This window comes from Gopherus evgoodei, chromosome 7 (genome assembly GCF_007399415.2).
Source record: "Gopherus evgoodei ecotype Sinaloan lineage chromosome 7, rGopEvg1_v1.p, whole genome shotgun sequence".
Taxonomy (NCBI): domain Eukaryota; kingdom Metazoa; phylum Chordata; order Testudines; family Testudinidae; genus Gopherus; species Gopherus evgoodei.
The window spans coordinates 23,987,224-24,015,067 of record NC_044328.1 but is presented as its reverse complement, the minus strand read 5'-3'; the positions used below and the strand labels follow the sequence as shown (position 1 = coordinate 24,015,067).

The window sequence follows — 27,844 nt, the reverse complement described above, 5'->3', positions numbered from 1 at the left end:
TCTCTCCTTAAAACCTGTGTCTTCCAGGATGTAGGGATTCCCTCAAGACCTTTTCCACTTAGCTTATCCAGAAAAACTATACAGATTTCATGGGGGACACCAGTATTTCTCAAATTGGGGGTCATGGCCCAAAAAGGAGTTGCAGGGGGGGGTCACAAGGTTATTTTAGGGGGATTGCAGTCAGGGATGGTTCCAGGCACCAGTGCAGCAAGCACGTGCCTGGGGCAGCAAGCTGGGTGTGGGGGGAGGGCGGCGTGCTGGTCGTTGTAAGGGCAGCAGTCAGGGAGCCTTCAGTGGCGTTTCTGCGGAGGTGCGGTGGGCACGACAAAGGTGCAGGACTGGCAGATCACCCGCAGAACTTCCGCTGAATCTGCGTGACCAGCGAACCTCCCGCAGAAAAGCTGCCAAAGGCCGCTTGACTGCCGTGCTTGGGGCGGCAAAAAACATAGAGCTGCCCCTGATTGCAGTATTGCCACCCTTACTTCTGCACTGCCTTCAGAGCTGGGTGGCCAGAGAATGGCAGCTGTTGGGTGGGTGCCCAGCTCTGAAGGCAGCACCCTGCCAGCAGCAGCGCAGAAGTAAGGGTGGCAATACCATACCATGCCACACTTACTTCTAAGCTGCTGCTGCTGGCAGTGGCTCTGCCTTCAGAGTTGGGCTCCCAGCCAGCAGCTGCTACTCTCCAGCTGCCCAACTCTGAAGGCAGCACCACTGCCAGCGGCAGCATAGAAGTAAGGACAGCTGTATCGCAACCTCCCCAACTCCTTTTTGGATCAGGACCCCTACAATGACAACACTGATATTTCAGATTTAAATAGCTGAAATAATGACATTTGACTGTGAAATGGACCTAAATGGACTACGAATTTCGTAGGGCCCTACTTATACAGCATGCTCTGTCTATGCATTGTCCACATTTGACCTATTCCCTAGCTGATCTCTACGTTCCTAACTTATCTTGTCCATTGTTATTCTTCTTCAAAGTAAATGGTTCCCTGGGAGCTCTCCCTCTTAGCTTGCTCAGACATTCTGTCTTTTTCAACCTCATGATTTATTTACCTCTGTGATGGGGTGGACTAGGCCCAGGGGCTCCCTGCTGGAGGTCTCAGGGTCCCTCCACACCCCGTCCCAGAGAGAAGCAGAAGTCCTTCAAGCAGCCTCAAGTGGTTGCGGGGAAGTAGCCAATAAGGGAGGCTGCAGGGAGCAGCCAATCAGGGCCCAGCAGGCTCACATAAAAAGAGTCATCAGTTGCTGCCTGGAGCTGGAGGAGAGACAACTGCGTTCCTGGCTGGCTGGCTGAAAGAGCAGCAGGAACATGGACAGCTCAGTGTTGGCAGGGTCTAAGGGAGCAAGAGAGAACTCCTGGCTGCTTGCTGGGTCTGAGGCTACGTCTACACTGCGGGATAATTCCGATTTTACATAAACCAGTTTTATAAAACAGATTGTATAAAGTCGAGTGCACGCGGCCACACTAAGCACATTAATTCGGCGGTGTGCGTCCATGGTCCGAGGCTAGCGTCGATTTCCGGAGCGTTGCACTGTGGGTAGCTATTCCATAGTTCCCACAGTCTCCCCCGCCCCTTAGAATTCTGGGTTGAGAGCCCAGTGGCTGATGGGGCAAAAATCATTGTCACTGGTGGTTCTGGGTAAATGTCGTCAGTCATTCCTTCCTCCGGGAAAGCAATGGCAGACAATCATTTCGCGCCCTTTTTCCCTGGATTGCCCTGGCAGACGCCATAGCACGGCAACCTATTCAGCTTTTTTATTTTTTTATTTATTTTTTTTTTTTTACAGTCACCGTATGTGTACTGGATGCCGCGGACAGAGGCGATACTCCAGCGCTACACAGCAGCATTCATTTGCTTTTGCATGACAGCAGAGATGGTTACCAGTAGTTCTGTACCGTCTGCTGCCAGTGTAATTTGGCAATGAGATGACGGTTATCTGTCCTTCTGTGCTGTCTGCTGCTATCATGGGTGCCCCTGGCTGAGATCGGCTGGGGGTGCAAAAGCAAAACTGGGAATGACTCCCCGAGTCAATCCCTCCTTTATGGTTTCTAAAAATAGAGTCAGTCCTGCCTAGAATATGGGGCAAGTGTACTAGAGAAGCAGTGTATCAGAGAGCACAGCTGCTCCGTGTCAGATCCCGCAGAAATGATGAGCTACATGTCATTCATGGGGGGTGCCCCTGCAACAACCCCACCCGTTGCTTCCCCCTCCCCCAACCTTCCTGGGCTACCGTGGCAGTGTCCCCCGCCATTTGTGTCATGAAGTTATAAATAATGCAGGAATAACAAACAGTGACTTGTTAGTGAGATAAAATGAGGGGGAGGCAGCCTCCCGGTGCTATGACACTCCAGGCAGGACATTAAGCGGTGTGGAGGAGAGGAGCCCAGCATGCCGCTGCTATGATAGTCCAGGCGGTACAGAATCTTTTCTTTACACAGGAAAGGGAGGGGGCTGATGGAGCTCAGCCCCCAGTTGCTATGATGAGGATGGTTACCAGCCGTTCTGTCCCATCTACTGGGAATGACCAGGAATCATTCCTATTTTTACCCAGGCGCCCCTGAGGCCAGCCAGGGGTATTCAGCAGTTATCAAGCACGGGCTGATGGTGACGACAGATAGCAGTCATATTGTACCGTCTGCCACCGGGGAGGGGAGAAGAGCAGATACTGCTCTTCACTGCTGCAGCATCGCGTCTATCACCAGCATTCAGTAGACATAGGGTGACATTGAAAAAAGTCAAGAAACGATTTCTTTCCCTTTTCTTTCACGTGGTGGGGGGAGGGAGTAAATTGACGAGCGATACCCTGAACCACGCTGGACAATGTGTTTGAACCTACAGGCATTGGGAGCTCAGCCAAGAATGCAAATACTTTTCGGAGACTGCTGGGGACTGTGGGATAGCTGGAGTCATCAGTACCCCCTCCCTCCGTCCATGAGCGTCCCTTTGAGTCTCTGGCTTCCCGTTACGCTTGTCACGCAGCACTGTGTAGCCTGTAGACTTTTTTTTCAAACGCTTTGGCATTTCATCTTCTGTAACGGAGCTCTGATGGAACAGATTTGTTTCCTCATACAGCGATCAGATCCAGTATCTCCCGTACGGTCCATGCTGGAGCTCTTTTTGGATTTGGGACTGCATTGCCACCTGTGCTGATCAGAGCTCCACGCTGAGCAAACAGGAAATGAAAATGAAAATGAAAATTTCGCGCGGCTTTTCCTGTTTACCTGGCCACTGCATCCGAGTTGAGATTGCTGTCCAGAGCGGTCACAGTGGTGCACTGTGGGATACTGCCCGGAGGCCAATACCGTCGATTTGTGGCCACACTAATCCTAATCCAATATGGTAATACTGATTTTAGCACTACTCCTCTCGTCGGGGAGGAGTACAGAAACCGATTTAAAGAGCCCTTTATATCGATATAAAGGGCCTCGTAGTGTGGACTGGTACAGCATTAAATTGGTTTAATGCTGCTAAAATCAGTTTAAACGCGTAGTGTAGACCAGGCCTGAGTAAGGACTGAGCCCAGGTTAGGCTGCAGGAAGACACTGTCTCAGGGAGGAAGCCCTGGTACAGCCCTATAGCGGGGCTGGGTCATGCTAAAGACTCTATACCCCAGAAGAGGTTTGTTCTGTTTCACATACAGACAGTGTGTTAAACTTGGCCAGAACCTGAGTCACTGAAAACCTGAGAAACCCACCAATAAGGGTCACCACAAATTGAGAGACTGCAGGCACATGCATTCAGCCAGCGTGTGCTCATGAGAGGTGGGTGCCACCATAGTAGGCTCTCCCTAATTCTTTCTTTCAAGGAATGAGGCCTCCTTCCAGGTGTTAACTACTCCTGTCAGGTCAGGCCTCAGCTGCAAAGGATTATCTTGTTCTTAGACTCATAGACTTTAAGGTCAGAAGGGGCCATCATGATCATCTAGTCCAGTGGTTCTCAAACTGCAGGTTGGGACCCCAAAGTAGGTGGTGACCCCATTTTAATGAGGTTGCCAGGGGTGGCATTAGACTTGCTGGGGTGGAAGCTGAAATCTGTGCTCCACTACCTAGGGTTGAAGCCAAAGCCAAAGGGCTTCAGCCCTGGGTGGTGGGGCACAGGTTATAGGTTAGAGCCCTTGAGCTTTGGCGCCCCCACCCGAGGTGGTGGCACTCACGCTTTGGCAGGGCTCAGGCAGGCTCAGGCTTTGGCCCCCCATCCTGGGTTCATGTAGTAATTTTTGTTGTCAAAAGGGGGCCACGATGCAATGAAGTTTGAGAACCCTTGATCTAGTCTGACCTCCTGCCATAATTGCAGGTCACAGAACCTTATTCATCCATGCCTGTAATAGACCCATAACCTCTGGCTGAGTTACTGATGTCCTCAAATTATAGTTTAGAGACTTCTTGCCAATAATCTCCCTTATCTGAACCGTTGTCTCAAATTTTATCTTGGTCTTTTTAGCCTATCTGAGGGTTTGAGAATAGAGCAAACAATCTCATATGTCAGCAATGTTATTCATTTGAGCTCTTAGCCCATGTCTACCTATGTAAGAAAGTCACACATGTTTAACTAAAATCAAAACAGTGGGACAGTGTTGTTGATACTCTTATTTCACTATAACAGTGGCCTATTTTTGCCATACGGCCTACTTATCCTCTTTCTCTGACTGGACCTTGATGGTGGCTACCACCTTCTTCCCCATGATTTCAAACATGTCAGAGAGGGAGAATCTCTCCTGCTTCTCTTGTTCAGGTTTTTCATGATCCAAAGCCAAGCTCCCCTTCTTTGAGGGGTATGAAATTCATGAAAGGAAATGGGAATCTTGATCACTTTTGGGCTATTCACCCCTTTAACTCTTCCAAACTACAGCTGGAAAGGAAGTGGAGGACAACATCCTTAAAACAGCTCAGTTCTTCCTCTTGGGAAGAACAGGTTATAAGAGAAAATGTCCCTGCCAAATTACAACTTCAGAACCAGGGATGGAACCTTGAAACTTCTCCCTTCCAACCCTGTAGAAGTGTCTCTGGAAGAGACTCAGCTGATGTGGAGGAATCAGAAGTCCCAAACTCTGGGACCTTTTCTCTGACATTGTGAGGGTCAACAGGCTGGGAGCAATCTTGGTAGAACTCCCTTTCTGTGGCTTCTGAAAGGATATGCTTCTACAGACAAAGAGTAGTCCAGTGGCTAGGGCACTAGCCTGGGAGTAAGGAGGCCAGTATTCAAATTCCTGTTCTACTACAAGCTTCCACTGCGGGCTAGTCATTCTGTGCCTCAGTTCCCTCTCTGTAAAATGGCAGGAAATAGTACCTGGCGGGAATGTTGTGAGGATAAATATATTAAAGATGTGAGGTACTCAGATACTACAATAATGAGAGCCAGGTAAGTACCTAACATACTTAGAGAGCCCCTCTTGGTCTTCAACTTTCTCCATTTGACCTGCTCATCCTGACAAGTGATAGAGATAATGAGTTTGCCCTTAGGAGAGAGTGGGGAGAAGGCTGATGTCCCCAAATCAGCCTTAAAAGGTGTGGTTGCAGCTCTGCTTGTACCCCTGGAGACAAAGGAACTGGTATAAAGACAGGAGTGGTGTGGGACAAGTGCTGGAGCCATCTGGACAAGTCTGAACTGCCTGAAATATTTCTGAGTACAGAGGTGCAGTCCAGTTGTTTCAGTGTGGAGGACAGCTCAGGATTCAGAAAGAATGATTAAGGCAGATAAATGACAGTGATGGCTATATTTGGCTATTTGCAAATATCATTCAGTGTATACACTGGCTCAGCTCCTTCCACAGTATGTTTTCCTGTGTTGCTAAATATATATGGAAAATATGATTTGGCAAAGGAGAAACCATAAGTCCTTGCAAAATAACTGACCTTTTCTTTTAAGACAGAGCAGGCTAATGTCATTTTAAATGAAAACTGATTTCCCTTTCACCAGTGTAAGGAAAGCAAATACGGCAAAGTTAAGCCCACCCTTTTAGAAGATGGATAGGTTGATTCAATTAGCTAAATGGAGATCTGCTATTTGAAGACAGAAAATTCTGCTTGGAAGGATCTTAATATGAATAATTTAGTTGTCAAGAGTCCGAAATGGCAATACCAACATGTATCTGCACCACTGTGCGGCAAAGTGAAGAGTACTATTTTACTCAGGCCGTGCTCACTTTGAGAGACTTCTGGCTATTTCTCTGCAAAGGTGAGCCAAGACCTAGGCCACTTGTCTCAAATTATGTACCCTAATTAAAAGTTTAAATGCCTGTGTTCTCATGCAAGACTTCATCATATATAAAGTTTTCTTTCCCTCTTCCCATATTGACCTAGCGTTTTTTATTCTTCTCATCTCTTTCCCTTTCTAACCTTTCTTCTCTCTCAATAATTGCTCCCATTCTCAGTTTCTCTCTTACCTATTGTGTAAGAAAGGAGCTCTCTATTGGGTCCATAAACTCTTTACTTGATGTTGTGTGCTTGTGTGTGTTTGCATAATTGAAATGTCCCAATAGAGCTGGTCTGCTCACCCCATAATCCTCTCTCAATTCTCTGCCACAATCTCTTCAATGAGATGCTCCTAATCAGACAGAAAAACAGCCAACTCCTTTTTGCAGTTTATTCCCTTTGCCATCTTTAATTTTGAGTTCTAATGTTTCGGCCCCATCCATTGTTAAAAATACCTTCCATATACCAATTATAATAAAAAAAAGGGAAATGTTTACTCTCAGTAGATGGTAGAACATGGAGTAGTGGCCTGAAGCTAAGAAAAGAAAAATGCAAGCAATATACTATATAAAGGGGAAAATGGAGGTTACTTGCCAGGAGTAATTCTGTTTTCTGCACATGCTGCCTCCACAGACACAGCAGGAGTTGCGTGCCTAGCCTCAAAATATTTTTCAACAGTAGCGGGCACGAAGGCCTGATCTACATTAGAAAATTAAGTTGACTTAACTATGTAGCTCAAGGGTGTGAAAAATCCACACTCCTCAGTGGTATAGTTAAGCTGACCTAGCCCCCTTGGTGCAGCTGTGCTGCTGTAGCTTTTAAAGTGTAGAGAAGCCCTTAGAGGGTATACACAATCACTCTGAGAATGAGAAATTTGGAGTGAATCTAAGTACCACCTTTTCTTTGTGGAAAGGGATAAAAGTTGGGTTGGCTTTAAAGCACTGTATGTCTTAAACCTTCCTGGCAGAGGTGATGACAACTAAGACTGAAACATTCTGAGAGAGTGAATACTTTTTATGAGTTCAAAGCTCCCTCCCAGAAGTTGGGTTAAATTCAAGTTCCAAGGTCAAATAGGCTTTCAGGTAGAGGGCATCTGTTTCTTAGACCTTCTAAAATCCAAACATTCTGATCCTTTTCTCAGGGACATGGTAGATAGAAAAGCAAATAAGTAAAAGTTAGTAGTTGCTAGGGATAGCTGTGATTTCAGAGTCAAAAGAAAGTCCAACATAATTGGAATTAGACAAGAAACAAGGTCAAGATGCCTGTCTCCAGCAGAAACTTTTTCAAGTTCCATTTGCCAGCATATCACCTCCTATTGAAAGGCATTCTGGACTCCAACAGGACTGCCTCAATCTCTGTAGAGAAGCACAGCACGTGCCTTAGAAGCACAGCATCCATGCTGCCAGGTGAGATTATCTTCTGGGACTACAGTTCTCGACTTGGGGAAGAGATTTGTAGACTAGAAGGCCAGAAGGAACCATTGTGATTGTCTAGTCCAGGGGTTCTCAAACTGGGGGTCGGGATGCCTCAGGGGGTCATGAAGTTATTACACGGGGGTTGTGAGCTGTCAGCCTCCACCCCAAACCCCGCTTTGCATCCAACATTTATAATGGTGTTAAATATATAAAAAAGTGTTTTTAACGTATAAAGAGGGTTGCACTCAGAGGCTTGCTATGCGAAAGGGGTCACCAGTACAAAAGTTTGAGAATCACTGGTCTAGTCTGACCTCTTGTATAGCGCAGGCTGGCCACAGGACTTCCCTGAATTAATTTATGTTTGAACTAAAGTTTATCTTTTAGAAAAATATATAGTCAGTCTTGATTTAAAGATTTCCATTGACTGTGAATCTTGATCTATGAAAAGGACCAGAAGCTCTGAGAATGAGGACTGCGATATCTAGACCAGTGCAAGTATAACCAACCTGGATCTGTCCTCTCCAATATTCGGCAGTGCTCTTGGGATGAGAGGCCATGGAAGGAAGACATAAAAAATTCATTTCCCTCATTGTTAACTTAATAAATGAGCAGACTGCTATTTAAATCCATTCCTGTGTCTATCATTGACCTGTGTGCGCTAATCCAACTTCCTAAATATCCTCTGTAGGCATTTCCAAGGTGCCCATCACTGAAACATCTGTTTCCACACCTCATTGAGACTTACTTTTGCTCCATTCAACCTTTCCTTATCTCTTCTCGGTGGGATGCATGGTGCCTCAGCCATTGCTGTAGCCAATGCAGAACAACTGTGCAGTCACCAAGGGAGCAGACTTTTCCTCTGCAGCTGCCAGCACAGCTCCTCATGTGTAGATGTGAACATATACACCCTCTGAGCTATCAAGGTGTGGGCCTCTGAGTTTACTCAATGTACACACCAGCAGATTGTGAATGCTAGTGAATTCTACCTACAAAATATGTCAGCTGTGCGTTGACACATGCTCCATCCTAAGAGCTGAGACTAGGCCATCAATGTTTGATGGTGTCTGCAGTTGTGAACTGAACTCTGATATCATGCATAAAGAATGAAAAAAAGATATTCCAAAATTTGCAGCAGTCACTTAACCCATGTTGTTGTCACCCAGAAAACAGCAAGTAAAATTAAGTTATACTAACAAATATTATTTATCTAAGTATTTATACAATGTTCAACACTGAGCATCTCCATGACTATATGATAAGGACCTTTGGTATGTACTAGTTTAAAAATGAAAAAAATCCACTCTAAGGATTCCAAATGGAAATCAATGGCAACAGCCAAGATGAGTTGCTGATCACAACACCTAAGACATGTCAGTGCAATAGTGATCTATCAGAGATATGTCAAATGCAATGCTTAGATTCAGTCAAAATATGCCTACTAAAAGACCCTAATATTCACACAGTTGACTGCACTGTGCCAAACACATGAGGCACATTGGAAATTTATACAAAATGTGTCTTCCGGTTGAGAAGAGGCTAAGAAAACTCTTCTTGCTAGATCTGGTAGAGAGAGAGTCTCCCTTTTAACAAACCTAGGGCTTGACTCAAAACCAACCAAAGACAATGGAAAAATTTTAATTTCAATACTCTTTGTGCCAAATCCATGGAGAGAACAAGGATTCTGATGTAAGTTTTTGCTGAGGTCTGTTCAGGGTGCACACAACAAAAATCCAGCTACCAGACAGGGATCCTGCTAACAGGGAATTTTGCTCTAGTAGTCATGACACTAACACAGAGAAGAGACCATTACATGTATTTCTTGAGGACAAAGTTTTAAACCAACAGCATCAAAATAGATGTCCCTCCTGAGCTTCCAAGGCTATGGTTGCTACTCTAGCAAAAAATGGATTAATTTTCAATTTAAAAAAGAAAACTTCAATATTTACATATACCAGTGGGGTGGTCCTGATAAACTGGAATATTTGCAAAGAAGTGTGGGTTTCAAAGAAGAGATACACTATAATAATTATCTTTACATACAGCCACCAGTGAACTGATGAAAATGTATGTATGTTTCTGTTAAAAATCGCTTTCCAAGAATTACTCCTGGGGGAATTCTGTGTCACTGTGCAATGCAGAATTTGTGCAGAAATTAATGTTCTGCGCAGAATTTCCTTTCCCCTTTCCTCCCCCATAGAAATGGGCTGTAGAGCTGCTGGTTGCCACTAGGAGCTGTTGGACCTGGCAGAGCCCAGCTCACAAATAGAAGACTGCTGATGAGAGGGGAACGGAGCTGGAGGGCTCCAAGCAGCTACAGTTCCAGGCATGCCCTGAAGAAAAGGAGGCAGTGTGCAGGAAACTCCACACAAGCCTGGAACCCAGCATTAGGCTGTTTCTCCATCTGGATTCCTGGGCTCTGAGAGGGTAGGGTATGTGAGTGTCTGGGCTGAGGGGGGTGCCCCGTGGTTGGGCTCTGGGGGAAAGAGGTGTGGGTATCTGGCTCCTGGCTGGGCTCTGGAGGGGGGAGGAGCAGAGAAAAAGGAACTGGATTGTGGTAGGGGTTTCTTTTAACTCTACTCCTGGGGGAATTTTTTGTGTGGGTCTGCATTGTTACAGAGTTGCTGATAGGTATTTTGAAATAAATTAACGAAATAATAGAAACTGGGGTGATTATACATAGTGTTATTTTGACAAATTAAATATGCAGAATTTAAAATATGGTACATGGAATTTTTAATTTTTTGGTGCAGAATATATCCACCAACAATATCTTGCAGAAAATAACTGAAACCACATTGGAGAACCATCAGAATCTCACATGACCTGCAACTAGAAGAATCCCTGCTATGAATTTTCAACTGAATTTTCTTTAATTTTATCAACGATTGTATTTTTCAAAAGGCCATATATAAAAATCTTACAACAGGTCTATACGAAGTATAGTATTCATTATTCTGTTCTTTTTGTTTAGTAAAATATCTACTTTTGGTACACTAATGAATGTTTTAAAGAGTATACATTTTTTCTCAGAGTTATTTTAAGTCTAAAACCAAAATGAACTGTCAAAATGACCCTTCTGTATTGTAAAAAATGTCCGAGTTATTGCCCACAATTAAATAAAACTGACTGTTAACATTACCGTTTCTGAAAGGATCACTGCTTCAGATTGTTGCAGAGAAATATCTGTAGATTTCAACTCTTTATCAAATATCTCTTGGTGTTTGCTGTTCCTTTTTTCCTTCTTCTTTTCCTTCTTATCTTTATCTAGGTCATCCTTGTCCAACTTATCTTGAGACCTAGAATGCATCTTTTTTGGCAGAAGAGGTTCAAGCACAAACCTGAAGGAAAATTTGGTTTATTTAGACCAATGAAATATTACTGTCAAACAACAAATTTTAATTTTCCAAGTTCCCAACAACAGTATAATTTTAGTCCAGAGATCTTTTGTTAACCAAGTAAGGCTCATTACACTGCTCTACAGCCAAAATGCTTCTGAAATAGATATAGTCCAGCTTTACTAATTCTGGGTCACTGAGAACGAAAATGATGCTTAAAATTGTTGATTGGCTCTAGTTTTCAAGATATGCTATTGGGTCAGTATATACGACCCTTGACTTGGGAATGGCGGAGGATAAGTGAGTTATAAAGGGAATGGATCTCAATTTAAACCAGAAATGACTAAAATACATCTTTGACTGGATTTATGAATAAATCTATGGCTGGGTTTGGACAGTACTTGCTTTTTAGGCAAAACAATGAATGATGCAATCTGAAGTGGTATTGCGTCATACATAATATGAATTGCATCATGTTATTCCTAGAAGTCATGGATGATGCAATCATAACGAAGCTTACATCACTCTGCTGTTAATTGCCCTATATCAGCTCTAGAAATCATACAGTATGGTGCTCTCTTATTTGTCAGTGTTTGATTTTGCAAAGGGACACATTTCTGTTTAGCCACAGTGAGCAGAGATGCCTCGTACTTGTGTGAACAGTGCAGATAACTTCTGCTATGTTTGTGGTGAAGTGATTTTTGCATCACAAAAGCGCAGTATAACCACTGTGGTTAAGAAAGCCTATCACCTTTATTTTGGCTGCAAAATTGGAGATCAGGACAAGAGGTGGGCCCCACGGGACTCTTTGCTGCTGTATCTAAAAGGCATCATGTAGGATATCAGTGGAAAACTAACAACTCACTGATCATTAATAGTCTTGCATGACGTATGTACAGGGTGTGTACAAAAAGTTATGTGCTAGAATTATGTTCCTAAAATGCACAAGCCCAAGGTCTTAACTAAAAATCCATTATGGAAAAAAGAAAGATTGGTAAGAAATCTATCTTGTACCAAGGCTGTAGCTTATTTAGTTAAGTCTTAGCCACTAGGCAGCATATTTTCCTTTTATTTGCTCGTAACCATTTTGTCTTTATCCCTTGTACTTGAACTCACTTAAAACCTCTCTTTATTAATAAACTTGTCTTACTTTTAATCTAAACCAACCCAGTGTTGTGTTTGTATTGAACTGAATGTTAAGTTCAGTTAAGGCAACAAGCTGCTGTGCTTTTGTCTCTTTAAACGAGCAACAGATATTATTAAGTCTCACTATTCCAGGAGAGGGCTGGACAGTTCAGGATATATGGTTTTGGGAAAATTAGGGACTGGGGGCCTGTTGGAGTCACCCTACAATTAGTAACCAAGGATGGTCAAGATGAGGATGGGGCTGTTGTGTTGTAGGCAGGCTACTGAGGTCAGACTGCTGAACCAGGGTTGCACAGCACACAGACACTCAGCGCATTTTTGTATGCTTATTGGGAGTGTCCAGATAGGGAGCTACAGCACTGAGCATTTAAGGCACTCAGGACAAAGTGGTGATACAACTTCTCATGGGTCTGAATTGCAACCCAGAAGATGACAGATGTACAGCCTGACAAAAGTGAGACAAAGGTCTTTGTGCATATTCAGCTATAGCTATATTCAACCTTCCAAGGCACTATGAGCCTGAGTTAATGTCCATTAAAAAAATTGAAAAACTCCCATTAATTTCAGTGAGCCTTGGATCAGGACCTAGTGTGAGTTTCAAAACTAAGTTCTTTTTTCTGGTGATGAAGTGTATCCAGCAGGTTATCGTGATATTTATTACAATTGCCTTGCTGCTTGGTTCACTGTGTCAGCTGAGCTGTGCTGAGCTGCAAAATGAGCCTTGTTGGTTTCACTTTTCTGTTCAGCCTCAACTGAATTCACACATAGAGTTGACTTCATGGGAAGGGGCAGGCCAACCTACATAACTATAAAAGAAAATTGTAACCGTAATTCTTTGTAATAGTTCCATGTGTAAAAAGCTCACACAAGGAAGATGACTTGCATTATAGAGCTTTCTTCTGAATTGGACAACCTCTATGAAGCAGGATTAAAAAGGAAACAGACTGGAGGAGGAGAACAAAGGAAAACTGTAATCCCAGACAAAGTGTCTGCAACATGCATACCCCACCTCCACCTCAAGCATAGTGCCTGCCAAAAGGTATGTACAATGGTAGAGCTGGAGTAGAGGTACAAAATGGAAAAAGCTGAAAGAGAGGCAAAAAAGTAAAAGGCTTGAAGGGGGAAGAGATAAGAGCCAAATATGCAGAAATGGAAAAAGTAACGTGAGGCGTGAGAAACAAAGAGAATGACACTTTTATGATGGCAGCACACAGCCAGTTTCCCCACTAGCTTTATATGGATATATCGTTTTCTTTTAAGTCATTTTCTGCCAATGAAGAGCAATCCTACTGCAAAGCTTCACTTTTTGGCAGCTAAACCCTGCCTTACTCCAATCTACACCTGGTGGACAAAGCATGAAGGGGCATATGAATGTTTAGCACATCTGGCACATAAATATCTTGCAATGCCAGCTACAAAAGTGCCATGTGAATTTCTGTTCTCGTTTTCAGGTGACATTGTAAGTAAGAAGCAGGCAGCATTATCTTCCATAAATGTAAACAAACTTGTTTCTCTTCGCCATTGGCTGCACAAGTAGGACTCAGTGGACTTGTAGGCTCTAAAGTTTAACATTGTTTCATTTTTGAGCGTAGTTATGTAACAAAAAATATCTACATTTTTAAGTTGTGCTTTCATGATAAAGAGATTGCACTATAATACTTGTATGAGGTGAATTGAAAAATGCTATTTCTTTTATCATATTTATAGTGCAAATATTTGTAATAAAACTAATATAAAGTGAGCAGCATACACTTTGTATTCTGTGTTGTAACTGAACACACTGATGTACTTGAAATCAATGCATTTGAAAATGTAGAAAAACATCCAAAATGTTTACTAAATTTCAGTTGGTATTCTATTGTTTAACATTGCAATTTAAACTGCAATTAAACATGATTTAATTTTTTTGAATTAATTCTGTGAGTTAACTGCGACCAATAAACAGCCCTAATAAAAATCAAACAGTGTATCTCGAAATCAGCATTGAGAAAAACAAGGTCCTTTTAAGAAATGATAGTATTTGTTAAAAAACAAAGCTTTTTAGAGATGTAAAGAGATGTAAGTATCACTGCTGAAAGAATTTTCTAAAATGCCTAATTTCTAATAAGACTCATGTCTCCCCACATGCACACCCAAAAATGCTTTCAGTATAGAAACAATTTGCTCAAAAGAAATGTACTTGAGTTTTAGTTGCTCATATTGGTAACTTTATAAAACAAAGAATTAAGATAACACATGCACTACACTATACATTTGTAATTAAAGAGATTTTTAGGTGCTGACGGCTTCTCACAACCCAGTAAGGATTTGCATGCTGAATATTTCTCCACAATTACAAGCTCTTAATTGTTATACCTTACTTACCCATCTGAGCCAGGTCTGGAAGGAGTACTGTCCGATGAGACAGATGATACTGATGCAACAGATAACGGTCTTGAAGATGAAGGCATTGTGAATGATCTAACCATAGACCTTGGCCGACTGCCTCGTCTATCATCCAAACTTGAGGGCTACAACAAAGAAAAATATGATCTTATTCCTTTTAGAACACAACCTGAAATTAGTGAGTCATTATCATGTAATGCTTAATGGTTACATGCTTCTTTTCCACTTAGAATTTTATGCTATTTCAGTTACAAATAATCTATAACAACACAGATACTGTTAATAGATATATTTAAGGAGAAAAAGCAAACAGGCCCTGATTCAGGAAAGTACTTAAGCATATGCTTAATTTTAAACACAGGTATGGCTCTGCAAGGCAGGGGACTATAACTCCTCCTCACCCACTGCACTTCCCATTCTTCTGGCCAGGTAAGGGGAAAGCCCTGAACCAGGAAGTGGCTGGGCTGTGGTTGGAAGCAGTGGCTGCAAGCAGTGGCTGCAGGGAAGCCAGGAGCTGAGGTCAGCTGAAGCTGTAGCCACATAGAAATAGGAAGCTGGAGAGAAGTTGAAAACAGGAACAATATGGAGAGCCACCTGTGCAAGAGGCTGTGACTGCCAGACAAGACCTGGGTGCAGGCTTGTGTGGGATTTATGGGGGAGCAGCAGTGGTTGGCAGGGAGCAATTGCAGAGGGGCCCCAATGATAGACACTAACTGAGCCTGGCTTGGAAACCTGAAAAGTCCTATTTGCTCTGAACAGTGACTGGACTGGTGAGGAAACCTCAGGCACTAGTAGGCCTGGAGAGCCCCAATTCTCAATTGGCCTGTCCCCTAGGGCCTGAAACATTTACCATTATTGCACACTTTGCACTGTAACTATTAAGCCTCCATTCCTAGGGTATCTGCAATCTTTCGCTTTCCTGCCACTTCCACAAAAAATAAGCTTTCCCTTAGCCATGTGTCTGAATGGTTACTGGGACTCACCAGGGCTACCAGCACCTACAACGCCTACAATGCCTTGAAGCACCTACAGTTTCCTCTGAGCTGGGGTGCACATGCATGCTACTGGTACCCTAGTGTACTCCAGGACTGAGCAACAGCAATAATGAGCCAAAGTTTTTAAAAACCATGAATATGATATTGCTGTTAACAGAGCCACTTTCACAGAGTGACATCTAGGTTGAGAAGGAAATATTTAAATGTTGTTTTTTATGCAAATGCTCTTTTATAGTTCTGAATATTTATACAAGCTTTGTTAGTCATTAATAACTTATATATGCATAAAATAATTGAACTCTTTCAGACAAAAATAAGAATCTCCTGCTGTTTAGTCACAGGTAGCTTTTCTATGCTGTCAACTACTGCTAAGTTGGCACTGAACAAGAAAAACAGAAGTGATAAAATTCCATCAATTCTTAGTAGCGGATCAGAGTGACACTGGCAAGATAACACCAGCTGGGTCTGACTTTCCAGTTGTCTCTTTGACAATGTTAATGTATATGACTGAAGCATGTGACACATAAGTATAGTTAATGCCAATATCTCATTTCTTCTTGGGAATAAATTACTATTTAGAAGCCCAGTGCATCAAACATATCAAGCAGGGATTTAAGGACCATAAAGGGAAAAACATTTACAAAGACACTATCAAGGCTGGTAAGCTTCAGATAGGATTTCTCTCTTCTCTAAATATGTCACCACTATAGAAGGATCTGAAAATGAGTTTCTGAAGTCAGGGCTGTCATAGTCAAATTCATTAGCCCATTCTGCTCCCCTGGTGCACTGGCTCTCATGTCACTCATCCCACAGACTCCTAGAGTAGGATGTTTAGTTGGAGAAGAGAGTTGGTGTGGCTAGTGTGTGCTGTGTTCTTGCTACCTTCAGCTGGCATCTGTTCTCTTGGGGACTGTTGGCACCTGGCCCAGGATGCTCTAAACTACACTGATACTGATCAAAGAATCAGAAAGCTATACCCAGATCCTTGTTGTCCCACTCTACTGTGCCCAGTGGAAATCTGGCACAGCCATGATTCTGACTTAGTGCATTTAAAATACACAATCTAAGCACCTGTGTGATCCCCAGTAATAACAGAAATTCAGGGCCAGATCCTGATCCCAGTTACACAAGTGGCAATTTGGAGTAGTACCATCACTGGACATACAGTGCTGTACATCCATTGTAACTGCAATCAGAATTGGGTGCACTGAATCTTGGATATAATATGTTTAGATTACACATTCCATGAATTACAGTTTGTCTTTTTCATACAAGGGATATAATATCAGGAGGCTCTTTCTAGTGGTGGAATCACCCTAGAATTAACCTTTAACAGACTTCTTTGCAAAATTTTCCTTTTAGTGTTTCTATTGCTATTCACTAAGGACTAGATGGCGCCTAGCTCTTTCATGGGTGTGCACTGTGCAGTGAGGTGAGATTCATGAAACACATCTTGTGCTGCCCAAAATCTCAGACCTGTTGGGAGCTCCTGTGTGATTAATCCTACCTTAAAGGTCCATAAAAAGTTCAAAAATGGCATAGAGGGAGCCCTGTTTATTCTGTAATTCTGCAGCTCTGGAATTCACCCAGTACTGCAGAATCATGCTCCCAATTCAGAATAATTATGGCTCTAGCCCTTATGGTTGCAGAGATAACCTTCAAAACATGAACCAAATGTAAACCACCACAGTGACTTCTGTTTAAGTATGCAGACTGCACAATACAATAACTCACATGAACTGCCCCTAATCGTCCCAGCCGGGGTATGTAGCGAGGCGGCTGCCCCACACCATGAGAAAAAGGGCTGAAACAGGCCAGAGAGGCTGTGCAGACTGCGGAGAGCCAATCAGGGCAAAGAAAGAGCCAGCCAATCAGGGCCAGGCTGGGCCCTACATAAAGGCTGCCAAGCAAAGGAGAGGGCAGTCTCTCTCTGACTAGCAAGGGAGAAGGACTGGTTGCTGAAGTAAGACCTTGGACAGAGCAGTGCTGGACCGGCTCAGGGGAGCAGAGAGAGGGCTCCCACCTGTGACCTGCCAAGCTGCAGCCCCTGACTAGAAGGCCCAAGAAGGTGCAAGGGGCCAAAGGGGAAGTGGCCCAGGGAAGATAGTTGTACAAGGGGAGAGGAGGAGGGCAGAGAGAGGCTGCCACTAGAGGGTCCCTGGGTTGGGACCCAGAGTAGTGGGTGGGCCTGGGTCCCCCCCTTTCCCCTTACACCGCACCTGGCTGCGGAGGAGCGTGGCTGATACAGACTGCAACATGCCCTTAGGTGAGGGGCTAGACGTTGGGTTGTGGTTGGCCACTGAGGCAGGTGCAAGCCGAAGGACTGCCATTACCCCCAGAACGGAAGAGAACCAAGTTGGGCATAGCCAGAGAGCTGTGTCCAGAAGAGGATGCTGCAAGCCAGGGAGCAACGTGGGTCCCAGACAGCCCAGCAGAGCAGGCAATGGGTGGGGCACCACCTGCTGAGGGCGCTGCACAGCTAGGACTGAGCTAATTCCCGGAGCAACCAGCAGGAGGCGACAGCAGTGGTGAGTCCGCACCGTCACAGGGTGACAGTGGAATCTGGCATTTTTCCAAGCTCCACAGAAGTCAACATTTCACCATGGAATTTGCCATTCTGCTGCAGTCAGACATTCAATATTTTGTTTTGTCTCCTTGCTCTTCCTTCTAATGGGGAGTTAGCTGGATTACCATGCATGCTTCCTACAGTATGCCACAGAACTAGGCAGGAAGCCAGAGTTGGAGTACAGATTGCAGCCAGGTAGCTTGGGAACCAGAAGCATACACTGGGAGGCTGGACTGCCTGCAGAACGGTGTAGAAGCTAATGTTCCTTCAACTGGCAATTTTCCTTTTTTAATGGTCTTATTGATAGGAAATGCATTTGTGCAACCTTACAAATATATTGGTTTTTTGTGGGGGATTTTCTGAAAGTTTCAGTTATTAGTGTACATTTTCTCTTGCTTGTAATTATTCTTTACAATTTCTGGGAAAATATTTACTCTCTTAGGCAATTTCTGATATTTGCTTTCTTGGAGACTGTCCTAGCCATCTTTCCCAAATCTGAACCTTAGAGTCCAGAAAATGAGATACTAACATGAATTTCCCTAAGCTTAATTACCAGCTTAGATTTGATAGGCTGCCACCACCCAAAAATATAGTGTTTGGGGCACTCTGACCTCCCCACCTTCCCTGGGGACCCCAAGAACCCAGATCCCTTGGATTTTTAAAACAAGGAGAAATAAACCATTCCCCCACCTCTCCCCCTCCCAGAATTTCCCTCCCTGGGCTATTCTGAGATACTGATCTAACCTCTTAAATCACCATACAGAGAAGCATCTCCCTTCCCTTCCTCAAAGAGGCAAACAGATTCAAGGAAAACAGAGAGAGATTTTATCACTCCCTATCTCCCCCATCCGTCCTGGTGAGTTATCCCAATCCCCTGGGATAAAACAAGGGAAACAGAGAAAAACCAATCAATCAGGTTCTCTAAAAAGAAATCTTTTAATAAAAGAAAGGAAAAAGTAAAGAATTATCTCTGTAACTTCAAGATGTAAATATTACAGGGTCTTATAGCTTACAGACACCAGAAAGAGACTTTCCCACCAGTACCAATACAAATCAAAATACTCCCAGCAACTACACATATAAAAGTTAACCAGCCAGATCCACAATTGCAAATAGAGTTAAAACAATTAAAAAGCCTAAACCGCCTGTTTTACTTACTCTATGAAAAGAAACTTAGAGAGCCTGTAGTAATGTCTGGTCTCTCTCAGACCCTCCGAGAGAAGAACAAAAGAACAAAGAACTCACACCCAAATTTCCCTCCACCCAGTTTTGAAAGTATTTTGTCTCCTGATTGGTCCTCTGGTCAGGTGTTTCAGGTCACTGTTTGTTAACCCTTTTATAGGTGAAAGAGACATTAACCCTTAGCTATCTGTTTATGACAGAGACAAGTCATATTTTGCTACAAGGTCACATCTTATCAAATTGTTAAGTAGATTTTCCCTTAATTTCATTTTTCATGAGCTATTTGTGTGGTTACTACCGCTTGAAATCTAATTAGCCATTTGGGACCAAGATGAATAATGCAGGTCAACATGAAGTAGACAAAATCTGAGTTTATTCACTCACTGGTATAGATTCACTTATATTTCTGATAAATACTGAATACATTCATGTATTTATTTTAAGGTTGTTTTTTTTTTTAACAGTAAAGTGGACGTAAGTTTCACATGAATCTTTCTTTTTCATTACAAATCTAACCAAGACCTACAACAAGGTTAAAGAATACTTACAACAGTGATGGAGATTTTGATTCTGAGCCTGTCAATGCTACTAATATACAAGGCATAAGAGTTGGAACAGAAGCCTTCAATGTACTTTCAGAACACAAATCCCAGCACAATCAGACCTAAGGTTAACTCTAACTCTTTACTTGTATGTTACTGAATTTTAAAAATGTATTTATAAAACATGTGCCTGCTTTGCATAATCTCCAAGTGCACTTATGGCTTTCAAAACACATTCTCAATTAAGAACCTACAGGCAGGCTACAAGAGTCAGCACTTGAAACGCTCCCCGCACTAAGCAGCAACACTCAGTCTTAAACCAAAACAAAACCTCTCTATTAACTAACCCACCTTAAATCAACAAGGTTCAAAGTGTAAGGGGACTTTTAAAATTTCTGGTTGCATCTTGAAGCTGAGGCAGAAGGGTGGCCAAAAATGATTGATTTGTTCATGTTGGGAAAGTGCAAATTACAGTACTGAGGACCATCCACAGAGAACAATCTACCCTTCTCTCCTCTTTTCCCCTCCCCCAGTCTCCTGAAATACAGTTTGGAGTTATAGCAGCAGGAGATTTACAAGTAAGGTCAAGGATGCAGTTTGTACTTAAGAGCAGCAAGTCATTGCTGAGAATCTGCAGATACAGGACTTTGACTTATTGAAAAAAAAAACATTTAAAACAGCCTTAGAACTAGCTTTGGAAGTGAGAGTCTAGCTTTGGAAGTGATGATACTCTGTGATATTCCTCGATATGAACCTCTGACTTCAAAGAACAAATGCTTCAAAGATGTCAGAACCTCCTAGAGATTGTAACCTACGTAGAAGATCCTTAAAACTTGAACACTGAGGGACTATCTTGACTTCCAAAGGACAGATCCTGATATTTTAGGGTAAGTCTTCTATGCTGAGGAGTCATGTTGATGAGTGTTTTTGAATGTTTTTTAGGACATGTGGTTACTTCTCCTCAGCACTGACAATTTAAGTCTTTAATGAAGTCTTTAATTGGGTCTCATGCTCTAAACTACAATTGCTAGTCCAGAGATAAATTAACCAAGTAGACCTATTCATCTAGCATAGTTACAGACAAAGATACCTGTTGAAGTCACTGATATATAACTATGCTTCAGAAGACAACCTTCTGGATAGGCATATAAGTACAGGACAAATCTAGAAACCAGAAAGATATTATATTCTAGTCTCAGGAGAGATACTCATTTGATGTGCAACACAAGGCAAGTCATTACACTTTTGTGCAGCTACCCATGTGGAACATTTTAGGAACATTAAGAGAAATAAACCTCTGTCTAAAAATGAGTTTAAAGCCCCCAGTACCACAACACCAAAACAAAATGAAAAACCACATACTCCCTTAAGATTCTTAATCACCCTCTATTAAAACTGTTTTTTCTATATATTCATTTAATCACTGAAATGTGAATTACAGCAATTCTAAAAACAGATTCTCTTTTAAATGTCAGGTTTGGAGACAACTTACAATTGTTCTGATACCGTATTGCTTTTCCACTTTTTCTTTAAGCTGTTTAAAACAGGCCTCCATTCTCTCATGAAATGGCCTTAGTGCTTCAGTTACTTTCTCTCCATGAATTCGAATACCTTCTGCCAGGAATGGAATCTAAAGAAGACAATTAGATGACAATGAATTTTCTGGTCTTCTCTCATGAAAGGGAGTAGAGCAAGGAGGATTCTATATATACTATAAGGCTTCTAAGAGGAATATGAGATTTTTATGGAATACTAGTAGCAACTAGAGCAGAACATGATTTTTTGTACTATATATGATTTCATTTTCACCCTGCGTTGCACATAGTAATTTAAAATTAATGTATGCATAATTCTGCCCAGTAATTATAAGATACAGCTAAGTTTATCAGGTTGAACAAATACCCCTTTACTTTATGTTTAAAAAACCCTCAAACATACTGCTCTTTAAATATGACTCAAAAGCTAGACCAGTGATACTCAGACCTCAGTGGTTCAAGAGACAAATTAGCAATCAACATTACCCAAAAGAGCCACAGTAGTGTGAATTCATTGTTTCATTTACTATAATATACTATATTCATATTTAAACAGTATGACAGGAGAAATATTTAGTTTTTATATATATAATTCTCACAGCAAAATGACTGACCAAATATTATTATTTTATCATCTACAATTGGTTAATAACACATTAAAAACATCCTGATTGGTTAATAATTAAATCAGTGTTTTAATATCATATGCTGCAAAGAGCTGAAGGAGACACATTAAAGAGCCACTTGTGAACCTGAGTCTGAGTATCACTGAGCTAGACTATTAATAACAGTCCCACCAGATTTCATGGGAATAAACAGCAGAGAAAAACAATCTTCATATCTATTTCTGTTTAACACATGCTATTTGTGAAACCCTGTGTTATCATGAAAAAATATCTTACATATTGTACACAACATAATTTTAAAGAAAACATACAGCTCTACATACAAAAACGACAATATTTTCATCATAAATTGGTTTTCAATGATTTTTAGTAGAGAGTGAGGTGGGGGAGGGGGGAGAATAAATTAAAATATTATTTTCAGTTATAAAAGAGAATTATCTGCAAGGCTGCTGTCACAAAATATCCGTGCCAACACAAAGTTATATAATTAGTTCGTAGTATGGAGGTGTAGCTGACTTTTTAAAATGTTTTAAGAGAGACGTTTTCATTCCCACAGCAACATAAAAGAATCTGATAGTAGGTATATCTCATGTTTAAGAAAAATATTTCCTTTTCCAGATTAGCTCCAACCTACACAGTACTCTGGTTCTGAGTCAGATATCCTTCACAGCAATCAAGCTAAGAGGTTTCCCCTTAATAATTCATAATTAAACTATAATACTGATTAAAAACAGATTTTTCTAATATGATGGATCAGCAATCTAAATGAGCAGACTTATTAGCAAGGAGGATAAGAAGTACACAATTAAATTACATGTGAATAAATTTAAGAAATCTTATCAAGATGAATCCATGAATAAAATGCATTTTGTGCCATTTAACGGCACACAGCTGTTGCTTCTCTTGGCACTCTTCAAAAAATACAATATTTATTTCTACTCTATCCACTTTTATTTATAATCCATATGGATGTGTACTCAGTAGTAAAAAATTAAACTTTCAAATGGTCTTGTTCCTAATTTTCTGTCCACAATAAATGAATCTGTTTCCATAGGGCCAAGTAAAGAGTGCATTGGCTCATTTGTTTTATCTCGCTATAAGGGAATGGGAAGACTTGGACAATATATCTTAAAATTTATACATTTTTGCACCAGGGGTACATTGTTTGCAGTACATATGTTGGTGGGGGAAGAGTTACAGCAAGGGTCCATTTCACTGATGTGTTTTGAAGGATTGTCAAGGAACATCTAAAGGAAGAGATGGGTGCGCCTTTTTTTTTTAATAGATGTACAAATAAAACAATAAATGAGATAAATTAATGAGATCTCTGCAACAGCTTGACCAATCCTGAGAACAATTAGGCTGGCAGAAAAGGGGATATACAGTTCCTCTGCAGACAAGAAGAGAGGAAGAGATCTTTGGCACCAACAGGACCATCCTCTTGTGCTGACATCTCCAATTTGGAGAAACCAGCCCAAATTGCTGTTTGGAGTAAGTGGCTTCTTTACAGCTGACTTGCCCCCAGCCAGAGAGAACCTCAGAGATCTGCTCCCAGCCCCAAAAAATTGAGGAAGCTCAGCAGGACCTCCCTGGTGCCATCCCCAGGGGCCTGGAAGAACAGAGTTTGTTCCTTCTTCCTTTGGGAATTGAGCAGGATCCGCTGCAGCTCCTAAGGGGAAGCATCCTATTTCCTCACCTATATCTGTTTCCATGACTGCAGAGTCAAGCTGAGTACAAAAATTCAGCTGGCGCTGTGCAGCAGAATTCAATAGGGCTAAACTCTCACTTGTTATGACAGAGGTGTTAATGAAATGTATGTTATGAATTCTTGATATAGAAGTGTGATATGAAGTTCTGCACAGAAAGTTAAACAGAGGCCTGGCCCAAGCGACCTCAATAGCACTGGCTATAGCAACAGCAACTGGATGGTCATTAAGAAGACTGTACGGGTTAAGCATTCTCTTTAGTTATGACAGAGACTAGCAGATGAGCAGGCTCCAGTGGACAATGGATATAGTCAAACCTGTGTGAAGTTCCTTGATGTTCAAGAGCAGCTGAACAAGGAAGATTAGTGGCCAAGCCTGTCTGAACTAGTCCAGGTTAGTTTTGAGAACATGAGCACCACGCACCCAGAGCTTAATGACATTTGATTAAAGGGTTTGCTAAGCAAAATTCTCAGGGCAAAGACGGGGAGAAGACCAGATACGCTTGAGAGCAAGGAAACAAGGAAGATAGTGCTGTTTCTTAGATGAACAGGGCTGAATTTAAGAACCTGATGGTGTCTTAATTTGGGGTTCTGCTTTTCAAGGTAACCAGCACATAAAAAATGTATCCATATGTTATTTATGCCATAATATATTTTTCCTTATCCTCTATTTTTAAAAGTTTATCATGGCTCTAGCTGCCCTTACTTCTTAATACCATGAAGAACGACAGATAGGGGTTCTGGGTTTTGGTTTAAACAGAAAGCTACCAGTAAAATCACACCAATTCTATTTTTTTAAATAATTGAGCAACTATGAAATGGAACATTTTACATGAAAGGGATTATTTTTTAACTTTTCATGTTGTATGCTGTAATTCACTTTCACCCATATGGGAAGGGTACAGAAATAATTCTTTGTGCTCTATCCTAGTCTTGGTGTGCTCTAAGTAGAATGGCTAGAAGCTGAGTGACTATTATACTGAGATGAACTTCATTACTGTCATATGCTGATGAAACAGTCTATTTCAGATCTAAACGATACTGTCAAATAAAACTACAGGATCTGATTTCTCTAGGAAATGAAAAGGCACAAAATTAGACAAAAAGAAACACCTAAAATGAATACAGTAGATTTAAAAACTAGAATATTAGTGGTTCAGCAGTGCAGTCATTTCCCATGAGAGAGATACCATGACATTTCATAGGATTTTAATGAATTTAAAACAATGTTCAAACAGCAGAAGTTTGGATGTTTTTGAATTCTGTTGTAACTCTTTTACACGATACTAATTTAGGGTAGTAGCTGGAAGTACACATTAACAGAAGACACTAGACTACATGGAAGCACTGAAAAATAAAGTTCTCATCCACAATTTAAGTAAAGCATAGTTTGCAACACTGAATTTTCCCATACCTTGCTCTCTCTCTCTGTACTTCCACCCTGTTCTGTAGGGGCCTCTCCAGAGAGTAGTGCCAATCTGCAGGCCAAATTTGAGACTGAGCCTAGAAAAGTGGTCACCAACCTGTAGATCATGATCAACTGGTTGATCCTGGTGACTCTCCCAGTTGATCACAATCTCCGACCACTAAAAGTCTGGTCGTGTAGTGGGGAGGGGGGCAGGGGTCTCTGTGCACTGCTCCTGCTTGCAAGCACCATCCCCACAGCTCCCATTGGCTGGGAACAGGGAACTGCGGCCAATGGGAGCTGCAGGGGTCGTGCCTGCAGAGAGACGCAGTGCATAGAGCCATGTGGGCCCCCCACAAGGGCTGCAAGGGCGCGTTGGCCCCTTCCGGGAGTGGCGTGGGTTTGGGGAAGGCAGGGAGCCTGCCTTAGCCCGGCTACGCCACCACCAGGGAGCCACCCAAGGTAAGTACCACCCAGCGGGAGCCTGCATCCCAACCCCAAGTCCCCTCCCAGAGCCAGCACCCCATAATCCCTATTATACCCTGAACCCCCTCCTGAACCCCAACCCCATGCCCCAGCCCTGACCCCCCTCCCAGACTCAGCACCCTAGACCACCTCCTGCACCCCAACCCTCTGCCCCAGGCTCAGCCCAGAGCCCCCTCCTACACTCCAAACCCCTCGGCCACAGCCCAGAGCCTGAACCCCAACCTCTGCCCCAGCCCGGTGAACGTGAGTGAGGGTGGGGAAACCAAGAGACGGAGTGAGGGGGGATGGAGTGAGGGGGGTGGGGCCTCAGGGAAGGGATGGGGTAGATTCTGGGTTGCACTTAAATTCAAGAAGTGATTTTGTGTGTAAATAGGTTGGAGACCACTGGCCTAGAAGGTGCCCAGGAATGAGGTCTTAAATCTTTGCCCTCTCTCTCAACAAAGATTTACCCTTCAACTAAAGAGTATCAATTAAAGATTATTACCAATTACTTGTTTCCGGTGGTGTGCATGCATACAAGTTACTGCCAATACTTATATTTTAAAATAAGAATACAGAATAAAAAAATCATATTCTATTCCAAATACACGTTTTATTTTTCACTTGTCAAAGCGAAGGCACTATCCCTATCCTGAAGAGGTTGTTTTCCAAAAGACAAATGAGACAAAGGAAAGGTGAAGGGGTGCAACAATACAAACAAAATAGTCATGGAGGTAACTGGCAACATTCAATATCATAATGCTTTATTAACACAATGATCTATATTGAGAGATCAAATCTCTGAGCAACTATAATATGCTCAGCTGAGATACAGAAACCTATTTATTAGGAACTGGACTGAGACTGTCAACTTACTGTGTTTCATATTGGCCAACAGATATCAACTGCTGAGCAGGAGATGAAGTGAAAACAGTGATTTAATGGATAAAGGCTCTATACTGTATCTCTCTCCAGTCCCTTGAGCCATCTTGTTCCTTATGTGAAATACAGTTTAAGAGTTTTCTTTAACCTGCCACCTTTTCTATGAAGTTATGCTATTTGATAAAGTTTTCAGAAATGTTTTAGAAATCATGAACACTCTAATTTTATAACAGTTTCAAAATTATTCCTTTTCCTTTTTGATTTTTATCACCTTACTGATGACAGTTTCAGAAAAATATTTGTATTAATCTCTTGTCTTTAAATTGCTTAGAATTAAATTCACACTTGGAATTAAACTAGTGACAAGAAAGTTGTGTGTATTTTTAAACACATTGACAAAACAAAACGTACAAATTTTAAATAATGCATTTTCCAGTGTTTATTCTTATTTTAATGTACATGTGTTGCCAGCAGGATGATCGTCTTTGGGGGTTAAGTGTGTTCATGAGCACCAATACAATTCATTTTTAATATGGTCATTAGGGGTAATGACAGTGCTGACATGAAGTTACTCTCTTGGGGTCAAATTATTTTCCTCTCTAGAATCTGAAGTCCCTACAACCCAATCTGCTGTAAAACCTTACAGGGAAACAAATTAAAAAAAAAATCAATACAACTTTTGCAGACCAAACTAGTGTTTGTTCTGCAATAGTTTTATGGCCTTCCAAGGATTTTTGAATTTTATATCTTTGGTTTCTACTACATCTAAAATTGAATCCTCTAGAAATGTATATTATTCCATTTATTATAAAGTCAGAATTGAATATAAAACACTATAATATACTTTTTTCAGGGTAAAAACATTTCCAGTAACATCTGTGGATTTTTATCATAAAATTATTCTGATGCCAATGAAAAAATATCAGAGTATAGCCTTACAACACAGCTAGAATGTGGTTTCCTGTTTTTCCTGAAATGTATTCTTTGGAAGACATAAATGCAGCTCTTCACAGAGGAAGGATAGTACTATCTTTAAGGGATGGGATTTGGAGATCTGGGTTCTAATTCTGGTTCACTACAAATATCTGTGACACCTCTTAAGTTATTTAAAGTATGTTTCTTCTGTGAACAATGATTGTAAAAATGGCATTGTAGAATTCCACTATATATTATGATATTTATGTATATATCGTCTGTGTGTAAATATAGTAATACATACATTTGTTACATATGCCTATCTATCTACCCCCCCCCCCAATTTTGTAAGGGGTGCTGGGAATGAGGCAAAGCCTTCGCAGAAATTCTTGCCTCCTACACATTTTGTGTATATGCGACTTTAACTGACTATCTATTGTACACAATATACAGTACTACAAGATGGTACATATGCACATCTGTGGTTGTGGAAAAAAATTGTTTGGAGGAACAACAAGTGATCATGTAAACAGACTACATTATAAA

The 27,844-nt window shown here is 41.7% G+C and overlaps 1 protein-coding gene across 1 annotated transcript in view; it reads right to left on the bottom strand.

Moving 5' to 3' along the window:
• Nucleotides 1-27,844, bottom strand: part of DOCK1 (dedicator of cytokinesis 1) — a 541,297-nt gene that overhangs the window by 21,416 nt on the left and 492,037 nt on the right. Inside the window, 3 exon segments of the mRNA XM_030568323.1 lie at nucleotides 10,754-10,952; nucleotides 14,460-14,605; nucleotides 21,258-21,395. Coding sequence (XP_030424183.1) covers nucleotides 10,754-10,952; nucleotides 14,460-14,605; nucleotides 21,258-21,395 — 483 coding nt within the window.